At 50.8% G+C, this 17,110-nt stretch overlaps 1 protein-coding gene across 1 annotated transcript; it reads right to left on the reverse strand.

Annotated features, from left to right (window-relative positions):
* Window positions 1-891: 891 nt before the first annotated feature.
* On the reverse strand, window positions 892-1,686 carry LOC144897943 (ribonuclease 3-like). The gene has a single exon (XM_078788931.1). It carries the CDS (start codon window positions 1,684-1,686, stop codon window positions 892-894), a length of 795 nt encoding a protein of 264 aa, XP_078645057.1.
* Between the last annotated feature and the right edge of the window lie 15,424 nt (window positions 1,687-17,110).

The following is a 17,110-nucleotide window of genomic DNA, read 5'->3' on the forward strand; positions in this document are numbered from 1 at the left end:
CAAACCAAACCTCTTCAAACCAAACCTCTTCAAACCAAACCTCTTCAAACCAAACCTCTTCAAACCAAACCTCTTCAAACCAAACCTCTTCAAACCAAACCTCTTCAAACCAAACCTCTTCAAACCAAACCTCTTCAAACCAAACCTCTTCAAACCAAACCTCTTCAAACCAAACCTCTTCAAACCAAACCTCTTCAAACCAAACCTCTTCAAACCAAACCTCTTCAAACCTCTTCAAACCCCAATTGACGTCGAGCCAATCTTAACGTCAATGAAATTTTATCCATCCTCCCCACACATACATACACCATCCCTTGCATCCCTTGCATCCTTTATGTCCTCACCCCAAACAGTCTAGCCGATCGATCTTTAGCAAGCCTACGTCATCATATGCTTTGTACATATTAGGCCCTTTCCGCTCCACACAGCTCTTTGATCGTTTCACAAAACTTTGCTCATGGTACGAGGATCTGAGCTAAAGCGATTGTAAAAGTTGGCGGATGAAAAAAGAAAACTGACTAAACAGCTTTTTTTTGGAGGTTTAAGAATAGTTTTATATATACACAAATAATGGTAATACATATAGAAATATATATACACAGTCGTATAGAGAAGTATAAAGCGGTTTGGATAGTGTATATAGATATAGCGAGACGTAGCAAGACGTAGCAAGATGTAGCTCTGTGTCTATGTATCTCTATATCTATATATTGAGATCTTAAAAGAGAGCTAGATACAGTCTTGTAATAGAGAGCTTGTGGAGCTAGATAACAATAGAATGAGCTGGTGAGAGTGTGCAGTAATATATAGCCGCAAACAAAAAAATAGACCTTGTTGTTCTTAAACCGCCAAACTCGAGTCCGTTTGACGGCTCGAGCCTACCGTCGAGGTCTACTCGGCTCGATGCTTGGTGTGGCGGACGTAGCCTCTTTCCGCCAGAATGGCCAAAGCTCGGGCTGAAGCGTCCTGCTCGCGATCGCGCTTGGTTGGACCCGTCACCTGCACCAGCAGCTCGGTGCCGACGTACAGGGCCGTCCCACGACCGCCGGCGATTGTGATGTAGCGTAATTCGCCCAGCTGATTCCTGTACACGTCAAACAACTCTTTGAGGCGTGTTTTGGCATCAAACAAGCTGTCGTGATCCAGACGCACGTCGGCTTTGTCCAACAGACCGGCCAGAAAGCTGTATACGATTGACAGTCCCACGCCCACTAGAGAAAAATGCGTATCCAGCGCCAAAACGGTAGCGCCCAGCACAGCTTCAAAAATATCTTCCAGTAAGGCCTCCTCAGCCATCGGGTTGCTCACGGCAGCGGCATTTCGGACAATCCACCGCTCAAAGCCCAGCTCCCGCGCAAAGCTCGCAAAGGCTTTGCCCGATGCCCACAGTATCCGCAACCTGGCGATCGTTTTCACACCCTGAGGATTCCGCAGCTGTGGAAACCTGTTGTAGAAATACATTGGGATGGCAAAGGCGGCGGCGGCGTCGCCCAAGATCTCCAAAGATTCGTAATTGTGTTGCGGATCCGTCTGCTTGGGTGTGAACGCTTGCCGAAACAAGTCCAGTCGACTGGCCAGCAACCCCACATAGCGGTCTTTGACGCAGGGTCGGAACAGATTGGCCAACCACCTCTGAAACTCCTCATCGTTAGACCCATCTCGGGGTTTGGGCTGCCGCGCCGCCATCTTTGGCAGTTTGAGAGGGGTGTGCGCGCAAGCACGATAGTTGTATGGGGAGGAGAGACGATATTGTCAGATGCAAAACGGAGACGATTCTAGCGGCGGCTCTAAAGGCGAGGGTGCGGATGGTTGTCGCACGGGCGGTTGTCGCACGGGCGGTTGTCGCACGGGCGGTTGTCGCACGGGCGGTTGTCGCACGGGCGGTTGTCGCACGGGCGGTTGTCGCACGGGCGGTTGTCGCACGGGCGGTTGTCGCACGGGCGGTTGTCGCACGGGCGTCCGGATAGAATACGGCGATATGGGTTACAGACTATCTACCTACCTCTTGAAAAAATCTTGCTTAGACACAGTGGCGGTCTTACCTTTTTTTTCCAGACGCTGAAAATGAGATAGACGGCGTCGGCGTCTACGTGAGACGAGAGAAAAAAAAGATTAGGGCAATTAGCGATTTGGTCACAAACGGTTCAGCCGCCGCAGTGAACGGAACAACAACTTTTAACCGTCTTTTGTGTTCTTTCCCTCTACCTACCTATATCTCTTATTCTTTAAAACCTAAAAGCGCTCAAGCTTTTCTCGACTCAGATTAGTCCATCTCTAGACAAGTCGAGTTTACTGTCTGCTCACCATTTTAAGCGGTCGGGTGGCTGATTGAATCGGAAGCAAAAAAAACCTGTAAAATTGTAAAATTGTAAAACTGTAAAACTGTCAACAGCTCACTTTTCTCCCCCCTCTCCAATCGGTATGAAGCACCGCAGAACCGTGTCGGTTGACTCATCCGACGACGAACCGCCAGAAACTCTCAATGAGAGTTTAGGTTCACCGTTGGATCGATGGGTGGCCGCTCAGCGGCGCAGGTACGGGCCGACTGAATCTGTTGGCTTTTTGCACCCGACGTTGGCCGCTTTCAGAGCGGCGGAACGGCCGCAGAGGCCGGCGGCCGAAACGATCGTTGAGGGGTTGCTGACGTGTCCACGGTGCGGCTGTCGGAAGGTCGAGGCCGAGCAGCTGCAGACCCGAGCGGCTGACGAGCCCATGACAGTGTTTGCCTTCTGTAGTCGGTGCGCCAAGAGCTGGCGCTCGTAGAGCGAGGGAAACGAGAGGATGTGAGAGATAAACCATAAGATACCAAAAGGAGTGACAAATTAGACAATTTAAACAAAAAAACCACACCTTAATCCTCGATAAGTCACAAGACCCGTCAATCAATGTAAATCTGTACTGTATTGGCAGGTACAATACAGGTTGCGACCGCCTTCAACATCATCCCACGGCGTATGGATCGGGCCATCGACATCCTCTAGTTTGGGTTCCGTATCCCTCTATATCCCTCTATTTCCCTCTATTTCCCTCTATATCCCTCTATATCCCTCTATATCCCTCTATATCCCTCTGTCTCTACATATAAATATAATATATATTGTATACATTGTATATTATATTATGTATATATATATATTTATATATATTTATATATCTATATAAATATATATTGTACAATTTACGGGCGGATCCGCAAACGTCTGTCCACGCTTGTTACCAACATTAAAACTAAATCTAAATCCATTTGTTTCACATTCTAGACGCGTTGGCGGATGTAATTTTATGGCTCGTTTGCATCCATATCGTAAGCATCCTCATCTCGTATGGCCAGATATGGAGGCGTCTTAGCAGATTTTCCCACACCTTCTTCATCCTCTGTAGCCATGCGTTCGGATCTTGGTTTGAGCCACGACATCGCTAGAGTTGTATCTAAACTACACTCGGCTCTCATAATCGGTTTACGCTCGAAACAACTCAAATAGGCACACCCAGCACACCAAACAACGTCTTCTGAATCTTTGCAGTGTTTGTGCCGCTTCGACCACGCTGTTTGAGCTCGGCAATGACTTCTTCAACGGCGGTCGCGTCCACGCGATCGTTTGGCCACGCCATGACGGCGGCCTTGGCACTGATCGCGTCCGAAGCTCGGATGTTGAAGACGTAACGGGCGTCTTCTTCCTCGTCCCTGACCGCCTTCTTCTCATCTTCATCCTCATCCTCATCCTCGGCGGCTATAACGAGGTTTGCATCCGGCTCAGCTTCCGATGCCGATGCCGGCTCGAGATCCGTCTGAAACTGTTGAGGATCACTATCCGCTCGGCTCATCGACTCGACCATCGGGAGTTTTGGCGGATGAGCCGGTCGAGTCACGCGTGAAACTAAAAGTTTTCGCCGCAAACGCCTGTGCCGGCTCTGCAATTCTTCAGCGTCCATTCTGTCGGCATCTTCCTCGCTCAGTTCGTTCTCGTCGAGTTGACGGCAGACTGTTGCCGGAGGTTGTCGATCAGCTGCGCCGACGGCATCTTTGTCAACGCAGCGGACTGTTGTCGGAGGTTGTCGATCAGCCGCGCCGACGGCATCTTTGTCGGCGCAGCGGACCGTTGTCGGAGGTCGTCGATCAGCCGCGCCGACGGCATCTTTGTCGGCGCTGCGGCTCAACCGCTGAGCCGGCCGCCAAACCTGCTGAGCGCCGGCACCCTCTTCATCATCGTTGCCGTCAATATCGGCGGGTTCGAATGCGCTTGTCGTTGGCAATTTGGCACCTTTAGCGGCATCCAATCTCCCAATGCCGGTCACCATGGCCGCATAGTACCTGGCCAGCTCGGAGCACAGTTCCGCTTTGGTTTTAAGCTTTTTGTCAGGTCTGTATTGCGACAGGCCGACGGCTACGGCCGCGGCTGTGATGTCTGTTTTGAGATTTGCCGCGCAATCTTTTTTCGGCAACCGTATGCGATTGCTGGGCGTTGGCGATTGCGGTCGGTCGTCGGCGGAAGATGGAGAAGGCTGCGGCTGTCTCTCTTTGTGGGTCTGCCGATGTACGGGCGGATGCAAAGATGGCTTCTTACGGCTGGCTGAGGGGCCGCCAGATGTGCAGGAGGATATCTTGCGACGGCTGCGGCCACGAGCGGCAGGAGATGACGGTTGTTTGCAACGGATCGGCGAGGATGCTATTTTGCGGCCGCGCGCGGCTGCTGGCTTTCCACGACTGCTTGACGGGCTGTCCGATGGACATCCGGGCGGTATGTGACCCATGGGATATGATGGTTGTTTACGGCTGACAGACGGGCTGCGGCTGCGGCTGCGGCTGCGATTGCGGCTGCGGCTGCGACTGCGGCTGGCAGACAGGCTGCGGCTGCGGCTGCGACTGCGGCTGGCAGACAGGCTGCGGCTGCGGCTGGCAGACGGGCTGCGACTGCGACTGCGGCTGTGGCTGGTAGACAGGCTGCGACTGCGGCTGCGACTGCGGCTGCGACTGTGGCTGCGACTGCGGCTGCGACTGCGGCTGGCAGACAGGCTGCGGCTGCGACTGCGGCTGCGACTGCGGCTGCGACTGCGGCTGGCAGACGGGCTGCGACTGCGGCTGGCAGACAGGCTGCGGCTGCGACTGCGGCTGGCAGACGGGCTGCGACTGCGGCTGGCAGACAGGCTGCGGCTGCGGCTGGCAGATGGGCCGCGGCTGGCAGATGGGCCGCGGCTGGCAGATGGGCCGCGGCTGGCAGACGGGCCGCGGCTGCGGCTGGCTGAGGCGCCGCGGCTGCGGCTGGCGGGAAGAGGTGATGGGTGACGGGCGGCGGGGGCCGCGACTGGTCGCATCAACTCATCACACATTTCTTTTTTTGTCTTAGGCCTGCCGTCGATTCGTCGTGGGTTGAGCCCTCGATGGTCCATCAGCGAAATCAGTTCGCTTTTGGACATCCTGATGCAGCCGGCAACTGTTGCAAACGGCAGCTCATTGGCGGTGGCAGCAGCAGTAACGGCTGCTGGCAGCTGAATGGATGCTGCCGAAGCTTGTGTCACACCAGCCATCCGCAGCCTCTCCAAGAGTTCTTGTTTTTTCAACGCCGAAAATCCCTTAACACCATTGGCGCGTGCCAAATCCTTCAGCCGGGCTAACGTCAGCCGATCCATCTCGCTGCGCTCAACCCACGGTATTTATCTCAATCAAGCGATAGTTTATTTAGATGTTTTATTTGTATGTATATATATATATATATTCCTTTACAAAATTGTTGCAAAATGACTCCTCTATCGTTTTCAGTGAAACCTTCTTTCAGAGACTGACGGTCGGCGTTATTTCAATGGTGAAAGAAATACAACCACACTGTAACGCACCGTAACGCACCGTAACGCACCGTAACGCACCGCCGATCGAAATTGCACGTCAGAGATTGTCTTTGAGTCTGACACAGCCGTTATGATCTTTTTTTTAAATCACGTTGGCGAGCCGAGCGATGGCGTTATAGACATCTTAGACGCTGAACGTTGCAGTGCGTGACGTTACGCGGTGTTATACAGCATGGCAAAACGTGTTAAAGCGTGATGGAACATGACAAATCGCAACAGAGTTTGACTTGCATTTGGCCAGCCACAGGTTCTATCGCCAACAACAATGAGCCCTGTTTTAATCTACGGCCGCAGCAACGGTACAGCCGACAGTAATAACCTTGGTGTGCATCGAGACTATCTTTTGAACCGCTCCATAGACCGCCGACATGTACATATACACACATATATGTCTTAGTCAATGAAACTCACGGCACCTCTTACGCTCACGCAGTCTGTGTCATTTCGGTCCACCGTAACGCGTTCTACAGTTTGTTAAGCCACCGATCCAGATTTTAAACATATCGGTGCAATGCTGTTTAATATCTGTCTCGTTGATGCCAAAAAAAGAAGATAAGGATAATTAGGGGGGGGAAGGAATCGTAATATGGTTACAAAACTGATAATCGCTTTGAGGTTGGTGGCTGTTTCCTCACCCCTCCCCCTCCGTAAGAGAAGTAGCCCTGAACAGGAAAAGTTTTTCCCTAGCAAAGCTGCAGCTTTAGCGGACCTTAAGCTCACGCGCCGTCGTACCGAGCGGTCGCATCCGGTCGTCGATCGGTTGACAGCGCATAGTCGACGGTGAAATAACAGACGACCGCTGCGGCTGTTATGTCTGCCGGCTCAAACCCAAGTCTAACCTCAATCTCAGCTTGCCAGTCGACAAAAAAAACAGGCTGGCTCGTCAATGGGTAGTATACGGCAACGTCTTCGAGGGCGGTTTGCAGCAGCGCGCAGAACGCGTAGGTATCGCCGTCGACGATTGGTCTGAACGATACAAAGGGTAACGCGCACAGGTTCACGTAAACGGCGGTGGGAAACGATGCCGGCTTGAGCCGGGTGACGGCGCAGCCCTCCAGCCGTATCCACGCACCCCGAGGACATGTTGGCACAGCCGCTCGAAATGGTGCTGACGGTTGGCCTTCGGAACGAACGATAAAAAGTTTACGCATGATCTAGGCAAATGGTGGAGTGTGTGTGTGTATATGTATGTAAGTAGCTCTGTAACAGGGTCGTTGCGAGCGGTGAAATGTGCCATAAATAAGCCAGAAGAGATGTTCTGAAATAACAGACAATTATTTTTTTTTGGTTTCCCACCGCACCAGCTCTATTCCACTTCATCCAATAACCGATAACCAATAACCGATAGCCAATGCCATTTGTTCTTCACCCCCACAACAGTTCCCATTCTTAGCTTAGCCTACGTGACCATTGGTCAACCGTGGGCCAGACAGTGGGGGTTTGTTGTTGTTTAAATTGCAATAATCCATGCTCAGTTGCGTACGCTCTTCAGTTGCAGCACGCTCACCTCTTACAACTTTAAAGTCGGAACTTTAAAGTTCTTAATCTTTGTAGATGACGGACAGACGGTTTAAGCATCTTCATTCCTCCTTGTTTTTGTTTTCTAATATCTGTGTCCTTCTGGGGCGCTCGACCAGGCGTGGACAAGTCAAGCGGCCTACAAAAATTTATACCTTATCTTGTCAAATAGCCTACTAGGCGACGGATGCGTCGGCGATACCGGTTTTGTGCCGGTGTGGTGAGTGTAAACCAGATAAGCCGCCACTATTACCATCACCACAGCTATAGCTAACACTGTTCCGATAATTGGCATGGCGTACCACGAGGTCTGGGAAGGTGGCGTCGGCTCGTCAGGGTCTTGGTGATAGGATTGCGGATGCGACATGGTTTTTTTAATTACCACGGTTGGTGCGAGCGGACCCGACGTTTGCTTGTCGGGTTTTAAAACTTTTACAACTGCAGATAAATTGGTTTTACCCGAGTGAAAATTTTAGGCTGCAGAGCAAAAGGTGTGGATTTTTTTTTAAAAGAATAGATATATAGATAGTCTTAGATATAGATACGGCTAAGCGCGGATAGAGATCAGGGTTGAGATTTAGATTGAGATATTAAAAAAATTGCGCCCCAAACAATACCAAAACCAGCGGCAGATAATGTTTGAGCTGTTTGTGTAGGTCCGCGTTTAAACGTCAACGCAAGTTGGTAGCTTGAATCTGTGCGGTACAGTTTGTGGCTCAAAAATAGCTGTATCACCCTTCCACTTGCGGTTTGATATCTTTAGTCGATTCTCGAATTGACGTTGCAGTCCCCAAACACCGATTGTAAGCAATCTTTCTCTCTCTCTCTTGCTCTCTTGCTCTCTCTCTCTTGCTCTCTCTTGCTCTCTCACTCTATCTCGCTCTTGCTCTCTCTCTCTCTCTTGCTCTCTCTATCTCTCTTGCTCTCTCTCACTCTCTCTCACTCTCTCTCGCTCTCTCTTTCTCTCTATCTCTCTTGCTCTCTCTCACTCTCTCTCGCTCTCTCTTTCTCTTGCTCTCTCGCTCTCTCGCTCTCTCTCTCGTTCTCTCTCTCTCTCTTGCTCTCTCTGCTTATCGATGCATTGTGGACCTAAGTGTGTCCAAATGGATCGGCTCACCGCTCACCGCTCACCCCTCACCGCTCACCGTTTGCCACATAGATCCAAACGGGACGTTTAGCAGACTTTCAGCAGACTTTCAGCAGACTTTCAGCAGACTTTCAGCAGACTTTCAGCAGACTTTCAGCAGACTTTCAGCAGACTTTCAGCAGGCTTTCAGCAGATTTTCAGCAGACTTTCAGCAGACTTTCAGCAGATTTTCAGCAGACTTTCAGCAGACTTTCCAGCAGATTTTCAGCAGGCTTTCAGCAGATTTTCAGCAGATTTTCAGCAGATTTTCAGCAGATTTTCAGCAGACTTTCCAGCAACCCATTCGACCAACTCTCTTGTGCATCGGCTAACAAACTACTGGCTATTGGGAAATGTTTGCGCGGATCTTAAAGCGGAACTTTTATCAGACTATTCCACAAAGCTTGGAACAGGTCCTCCGATAGACTGGTCTACGAAGCTTGTATCGGAGCCTCTAGCAGAATGTTCCACAAAGCTCGGAACAGAACTTCTTATAGCGGACCAGCGTATAGTGCCCAGAACGGAACTTCCAACAGACCGTTCCGCAAAGCTTGGCGCAGGACATCTAGCAGCCTGTTGAGTGAATCCTTACCAACTCTCTTATATTATTTAACTAAGAATTTTTTTCCAACAGAATCTTCCTATAGGCCTTAGAGCGGAACCTCTAGCAGAATATCCCATAGAGCTCAGAACAAGAGTTATAGCAGCCTTCCCAAGCAAACGTCCGACAAATTTTTTCTCTCTCTCTCTTTCTCTCTTTTTCCTCTCTTTTTTCCTCTCATATATATATATATAGTATAATAGCGTTTCTATCAGGATTTTTTTTTGTCCTCTACAGCGCTTGGAGTGGGATTTCTAGTAAAATATCCTACAGAGCTCAAGTAAAATTTTTTTAAGCAAAATATTCTGCAGATCTCAAAGCAAACCTTTCACCGGACTATTCCATAAAGCTTGGAGCAGGTCCTCCGGCAGACTGTTCTACAAAGCTCAAATCGGAACCTCTAGCGGAATGTTCCGCAAAATTTAGAACAGATTTTCCAGCAGGGGTTTGAGCAAACCCTCAGACCGGTTCTCTCGCACATTCTCCGGTAAAAATATATAGCAGAATGTTCTGTAGCTATTGGAGCAGAATCTCCGATAAACTATTCGACAAGGCTCTGAACGGAACCTCTAGCGGAATGTTCTGTAACATTTTAAAGCGAGAGCTCAAAGCAGAACTTTTAGCAGCTTCTCGAGCAAACCCTTCTACCGACTATCTAGTACATTTATCTAACAGAATCTACGTCAGAAGTTTTTTTTCCCCTTACATGTCTCAGCGCGGGAACCTCTATACGGACATTAAACGGAATTCTGTTTGGGATTGACACAAACAGGCAGGTCGCAACGGTGTTTGTTTATGGCCTTGATTGTCGTCTGCAAGAGCAGTAATCGTACACATTGACAATATTTTGAGCTTACACGTGGCGAGAACAAGCAAGTGCCTGCTTACGGTCCCCCAGTCTGCTCCGCAGCACTCCATTTACTGCCTCTGTCCCCCACCACCCAATAGCAACGTTTACAGATCCAGCAAACCGTCTACTTGAAGGATGTTTATCAGCTTAACAATCTCTTTCCGGTTCTGAGTATATATATATAGATATATATATAGATATGTATATAGATATATAGATATGTATATATATATTTTTTACGTTATATATTTATATATATTTATATATATATATAAATATCACCCCTGGGTTTGCAGCTGGTGACGATTGGAAGGCGGTCTTTGGATCCATCGTTTCCATTGTTTTGCTTCATCCCTCCTCAATCCCATCAGACAGACCGCTTGTTGCCGCCATCGATCACCTTGTGCCGAGCAGCAGCGGAAGTCCGAGCTCGGGCTCGTGCCAGTAAGACACGTCGACCGTCACGATCACGTTAGCTCGAAACTCCTCCCAAGGCACAAATCTGATGTTAAACAGCGGATCGGTCGGTCGATTGCGAGGATGCGGCGCAGGTTCAATGCCCACCGCCTTCTGCAAGTCTGAAACCTTTACCGATGACATGGTGGCGATGAACTCACGGTTTATGTTCACCTGTCGGATAGGGCTGAAGCGTGTCGCCGAACGATAGTGGTCAAGATCCTTCAACGCGTCGTTGATAGCCTCCAGATAGATCTGATATTCGGGTTGCCGTATCACGTGCTGCAAGCCCGGCGACGGGTTGACGTACCACAGGCCTTCGGGCGAGATGACAATGTGAAGCACCGCGGCAACTTTTGAGCCTGGCCTGAACGTGCTGGCAATCTGGGCCAGATCATGCCCGGACGGCCAGGCCGTAAAACAGTGTTTTTGGCTGGTTATATGACTGGTGTGCGTGTGAAACACCATGGACGACTCGGGCATGTAGACAGCATCTTCAAGCCCTCCCATCAGAAGCCGCGTGTCGTAGACAATGAGGGTGACAGGCGTTGACGGATCGGTATGCATTGTGTGCCCAAGGGTGAGGAAGACGCCCGCCGTCTCCACCGGCAGTTTCACCAGCCCCGAGAGCGCAACAGCCGTGCCTTGCTCAATGCCAATTCTGGCCGTGCACGGTTGACCCATCCAGACGGCGACGACGTTGCGCTGCAGCTGCTGCTGCCAGCCGTACGTATTCTGATACTGGTACTCCAGCCAGGCGACACCGTCGACAGAAACAATCTCCACGAAACCCACGCTGGCTACCGTGGCGGCGGCTAGCTCAAGCTCGCTTTCATCGGGTCGGACAGGCGGGGCAATCTGTCGACGAACGCTGTGAGTGGCCGCCACGATTGTTTTGAGCAACACCGACAGCGCGTGAACGTCGGCGGCGTCGTAGGAGTCGATCCTGATTGTCGACTTGTGAGGCCTCATTCGCGCAAAGGCAAATATGCTCATGTTGTTGTAGTCGGGGCCCGTCGTAGTCAAAGTGGCAATTCGACCATAAATGGCCAGCATGTCGCCGGGTCGACCGCCAATCAGCAGCTGCTTGAGCGAGCTTGCCAGCGTCGGCAGGTCTCGCTCTATGTTTTCAATGGGCACAAACACCACGCCGCCCAGTTGTACGTATCGGTTGAAGGCAGACACCCGCTCTGCCGAATAGGACCGAGTCGCAATAGATTCCTGCGTGAGCAGGTTAACGGTGCTCCAGAAAGAAGCCATGGTATTTTTTTTAAGCGCGTTTGTCTTTTTTTTTAAATAATTTGTCCGGCGCAGCTTGAGCCGTAGGCTAAAAAGCGAGAACGGCGCTCAATAGTCAGTTGGACGTACGGACGTTGCCGATTCTAAGTTTGTGTGTTTTTTTTGCTCCCTTCCCATCAACAATAGATGACAGCACCAAAACAAGCTCAGCAACCGTTATGTGCATAGAGGGGTTTTTAAATTTATTTTACATTTATTTTCAAGCCATGTAAAATAAATACCAACCATTTTTTTGGCCACCCAGCCACCCAGCCACCCAGCTACCCAGCCACCCAGCCACCCAGCCACCCAGCCACCCAGCCACCCAGCCACCCAGCCACCCAGCCACCCAGCCACCCAGCCACCCAGCCACCCAGCCACCCAGCCACCCAGCCACCAATTGCTACGCAGGCCAAACAAGCAATTAATCGTTTAAATAAATAGTTTAAATAGTTTCTATTTTATTTATAAACATCCACATAACTGTAGACGGCAGTTAGATGGTGTCAATCAGGCATCGTTTAAAGCAGATAAATTTACCTTTGCGAGCGCGAGCATGGTCAAACGTCTGGTTAGTACGTGCCCCCAACACCGTGATGGCGGGACCATCAGTTTCTATTTCTGCGCTGTGATCGTTTGGTCGGGCAACTGACAGGCACTGGAAAAAGGTTGCCTCAATCACGCCCATGGATTGCATCATTTGCGTCGCCCAAATGGGCAGCAAATCTTTGGATCTGAACACAAACCCGCGATCCTGCTCAGTTGGTCTTTTGATTGTGATGTACCCAGAGCGGGGAATGTACCATTCGCCTACCAACACACCATCCACCAGAACGGTGGCGATGACGGAGGAATGCTCGGACGTGTTGAGCAATCCTATGTGGTATTGCTGCCCATCGCAGACCTTGATCTGAGAGTCTCCTGTACGAGAATCAACGGTCGATGGGATCATTGCGCCATCCGAAGTCAATATCAGCATAGTGCAAGCCATTGCAAGTTTGACGGGTCAAGAGTTTGCCTTTTGTTTTTTTTTGCTCAAAGGATTGTCAGTCCCAAACTGCGGGTCAACAAACTATCAAGATTCACAGCTTCAATGTCACACTCACACGCTATTGTGGGCTGTATACCAACGCGTTCAAACGTTACGGCCGACCGGACAGGTGGGTTGCCTGCAGCTGCAGCACTTGCAATCTGTAAATATTTTAGCTGTATCTATTTATAAATATACATATAATGTTACCTATATGTATATACATAGTTATACACGTCCCATCAACAGTGGCTGGACGCCACCTCTTAAACGGGCTTGGCGCAGGTTTTTCCGCCCTCTTTTCTTCTTCCCAACCGGTCAGCGCAACCAACTCAATCGTCTATGGCATCTCTCGTTAAGATGTCCCGTCTCTGTTTTGCTGCGGGTATAACACGCTCGTCGGGTTGTTTTCTTTCTATCATTGCCGCCAATACCGCTACAGCTACAGCTGAAGCTGAAGCTGAAGCATCTTGAGGCAGCTGTAAACAAGAACGGTGCCGAGGCTCAGCATCAGTCCCACAACAATGGACCCTCTCACCACCGCCGGCGACACGTCATCGACTATATTCTCATACTCGTCAACGTAACTTCGCCGCTGATGCTGCTGTTGCTGATGCTGTTGCTGATGCTGTTGCTGATGCTGTTGCTGATGCTGATGTTGCTGATGCTGATGTTGCTGATGCTGCTGTTGCTGTTGCTGTTGCTGCTGTTGCTGTTGCTGTTGCTGCTGTTGCTGTTGCTGTTGCCGCTGCTGTTGCCGCTGTTGCCGCTGTCGGATCTTTGGCCGCAGCTCGGCCGCACGCTTGACCGCACTCTCGTCATCTGGACTGTCGTCCGAGCAAACTTGGGAATGCTCGTCAGAACTGTTGCTCGCAAGCCAGTACGGAGAGCTGTCCGAACGAATTTTGGGACAAACGCCCGATTGCTGGTGCGAAGCATCGGCCGAGCCGAGTGAGCCGTCTTCTGAACGGTCGTCCGAAGAATCGTCGTAGCAGCACCCCAAACAGTCGCTTAGGCAATCGTCAGAATGGCGGTCGTCCCCAAACAGCTCCGTGCACTGTTGCCGCCGGGTCTTTGAGCGGCCATAGCCCGTCCACTCGCCCCGCAACGCGCCGACCTGATAATCTGTCACAATGTGTTCAAAAAAGTTTGCCATGTCCTTGCCAGTGGTCAGCCACTCCATCCAAGGTAGCGGATTGGTTGACGGCCCGTCGAACGTGACCGGAAACCCTAAGTCCCGCAGTCGGCTCTGTGCCACCCACGTCACATAGGCCTTAACGTCAATCGGATCGAGGTCGGGGATGGAGAGACCTTCAAAGGCGGCGGTGATGAAGGCGTGCTCTAGCGCAATCACCCGCTCGGCCATGCGACCGGTCTGCTCGATCGTCTCGGCTCGCAGCTCTGGCATCTCGTTCAGCACTGTGCTCAGTAGCCACGAGACGCCCTGCACGTGCACAGCCTCGTCTCGAGCGCTCCACTCCACCACGCTGCCCATCCCTCGCATCTTACCGGCTCGTTGGAATGAGCACAGCATGGCAAAGGCCGCATAGAGAGACACGCCTTCGGACAGCACTGATCCGGCCAGCGAGAGGGCGATCGATTGGGCGTCACCGCCCGCAAACGTGTTCAGAAAGTCCATCTTATCCATCATCTCCTTGTAGCGCATGAAGCCTACGTACGCTGTCTCCGGCAGGCCCAGACTGTCGTTGAGCATGGCGTACGCCTTCTGGTGCGTGCCCTCCCGAGCGGCAAAGCTCACCAGCATGTTGCGCACTTCGTTGTTGCGGAAAGCGGGAATGAGCGTCGTGACGTAGATCCGAGCCACCTCAACATCCATCTGCGTAAACAGCTGCAGGATACGGGTCACAAACTCGCACTCGTCGGCGGTCATTCGCCCAGACTTCCAGTCTGCTATGTCGTCCGTTAGCGTGATCTCCGTCTCAACCCAATGCATCCTCTCGTGCACTGACCGTATCTGCATGGCTATTGGGTACATGATCGGCTTGTACGAGACGCTGCATGCAAAGGGACCCTCATTCAGCCGAGGGTCCGCACCGGCGGGTCTGCCGCCAGCTGCATCTGACATGTTTTGGCGATGAAACTACGGGGGTGGTGAAACAAGGGGGATTGAGGTGGGGGTTTCTTTTCCCTGTTCCTTTCGATTCTTCACCCCTTTGAAACCTCTCCAGACCAGACAGCTGAAGAGAGGCAACGTCTTTGTGTAAAGTACACACACGCGCGTGTGTGTGTGTGTATATATATATATATATGGGACGATAGGGGTGGACAAAGATGGTTTTGGAAGGCGATTGCTTTTTTCTCAGAAAGGATGGTTTGAGGCTCTAAATCACAATTGCCCGATTGTCTGATCGGTGGGTCGGTGGATCGGCGGATCGGCGGATCGGCGGATCGGTGGATCGGTGGATCGGTGGATCGTTGACTCAGACTCTGACATCGACTGAGACACCGCCTCGATATTGCTTCGTGTTGAAAATCATAAACAAACTTATAGCATGGTTAGGGGGGTTGATGTTCAATGATCGTTATCAATCTATTATCACTAATCGGCGATTGACCGGCCAATGATCAGATGTGGCATATGGAGGAGAGGGAGGGAAGAGAAAGAGAGGTCAAGATGTTTAAATGAGGCGGCGGGGAAAAGGATACAGGCTTGTATCGCAACGGTGCGGCTGCGGCGGTATTGTGGAAAGATGGCGATCATTCCGCTGCATGACCAACCTCAGATCCGTCTACACATTGATGGTTTAGATGATGGTTTAGATGATGGCTTTGCTGGCAAGGCAGGGTGGGAGTGACCTGCACATGTGGCAAGTGGCCATCGCTCACCAACCGCTCACCAACCGCTCACCAACCGCTCACCAACCGCTCACCAACCGCTCGGCCACTGCTCAACCATTGCTCAGCCACTGCTCAACCATTGCTCAGCCACTGCTCAGCCATTGCTCAGCCACTGCTCAGCCACTGCTCGGCTAGCGGATGCGCGTCGACGGTTCTGGTTGGCTCCGGAACGGATGTTCAAGGATAGGCACGATCCCTTTTCCGTACATAAGCGTGTATGCGTCCGTATGCATCCGTACGCGGCTGTATCTTAAAAAGATCTTTGTTTTAATACCAAAGCAATGTTGTTGAGTCTGAACTTGTTGCTGGCGCTTGTTCTGGTTCTCACCTTTATCACCGGCACAGCGATAGCTTATGCTAAGGCTCACGGCTTACCGCTGCCGGCGCTGTATTGTGACAGTATTACAGGTCTGACAGGTCCAACAGGTCCGTCAGGTCCGCCGTTAACGGGCCGTCGGAAAGATCACAGCGGTGGCAATAAACACTCGCCCGACTGCGACGGTGAATACGGCAAATACGGCAAATACGGCAAATACGGCGAATACGGAGACTGTCGTCCGCAGACAGCCGACAGGTCGACGACGCCACGACCTGCCGTTGTTGCACGGAGACCGATGGTCGCCGTTTACACCGGCGGATGTCCTATCCCAGACACGCCTAACCCCATTCCCCACCGCCACATCGACACTGTTCAGTACCACCGCGGTCGTTCAATGGGTGATCCGATTCGCGGCGACCTGCCGATCGAACCTGTCCATGAATCGGTTGGCTGGTTCAGCACCGCAGCCAATCCCGCTTTGGCGTTAAATCCAGGAGCGGGTCAGATCATGTCTGATACCGATTCGATACACAAGCTGAAGGCGCTTATGGCCAAACATGCCAACGCCAACTGCTTTGCGGCGGCCGGGATAGGTCGTCCGCGGCCCGTCTGAGACGCAGCTCGCTCATAGTTGTGCGCCCTATAATATTTGTTGAAAACGTAACATAAAAAAATAGAGGAACATATGCATATATATATATATGTATATATGTATATATGTATATATGTATATATATGTGTATACACACAGTTCTACTATATATATATATATAGTGAGAGAGCTAGAGAGCTAAAGAGCTAAAGAGCTAGAGATATATATAAAGAGAGAGAGAGAGATAGTGTCAGCTCAAAAGCTCAACCGGCGAGTCAAATTCGTACACAGGTGACTATTCTTATTCAACCATATCCATTCCAATTTTCCCTCCAAAACCCTCTTATACATTGGTACATGCATGTTTACGGGATGAATAGTTAATTGTTATTAATTATATATATATATATACAAATATAACAACATAATCTCCTGACCTGGAAAGCTATGGGTCAAGCCAGCTGAAAAGGTAGTGAGACTCCACAATCTGGTCTTGAACTTGGCTTGTCTGCCCCAAACCGTTGGTTTCCCACCCACACACACACACACAAGCTTATGCCGTAATTTTATCTACCCGCTCCAAATTAAGCTCAACAACTATTGTTTACGATGATCTAAAAAGAGAAGGCTGCCCGAC

The sequence above is a fragment of the Doryrhamphus excisus genome, unplaced genomic scaffold, assembly GCF_037039965.1.
Source record: "Doryrhamphus excisus strain RoL-2023G ecotype Guam unplaced genomic scaffold, RoL_Dexc_Guam_v1.1 HiC_scaffold_25, whole genome shotgun sequence".
Taxonomy (NCBI): domain Eukaryota; kingdom Metazoa; phylum Chordata; class Actinopteri; order Syngnathiformes; family Syngnathidae; genus Doryrhamphus; species Doryrhamphus excisus.

What these genes read in the sequence shown, in the direction of transcription:
- LOC144897943 (XM_078788931.1), bottom strand. Translation starts at nt 1,686, where the DNA reads ATGGCGGCGCGGCAGCCCAAACCCCGAGATGGGTCTAACGATGAGGAG.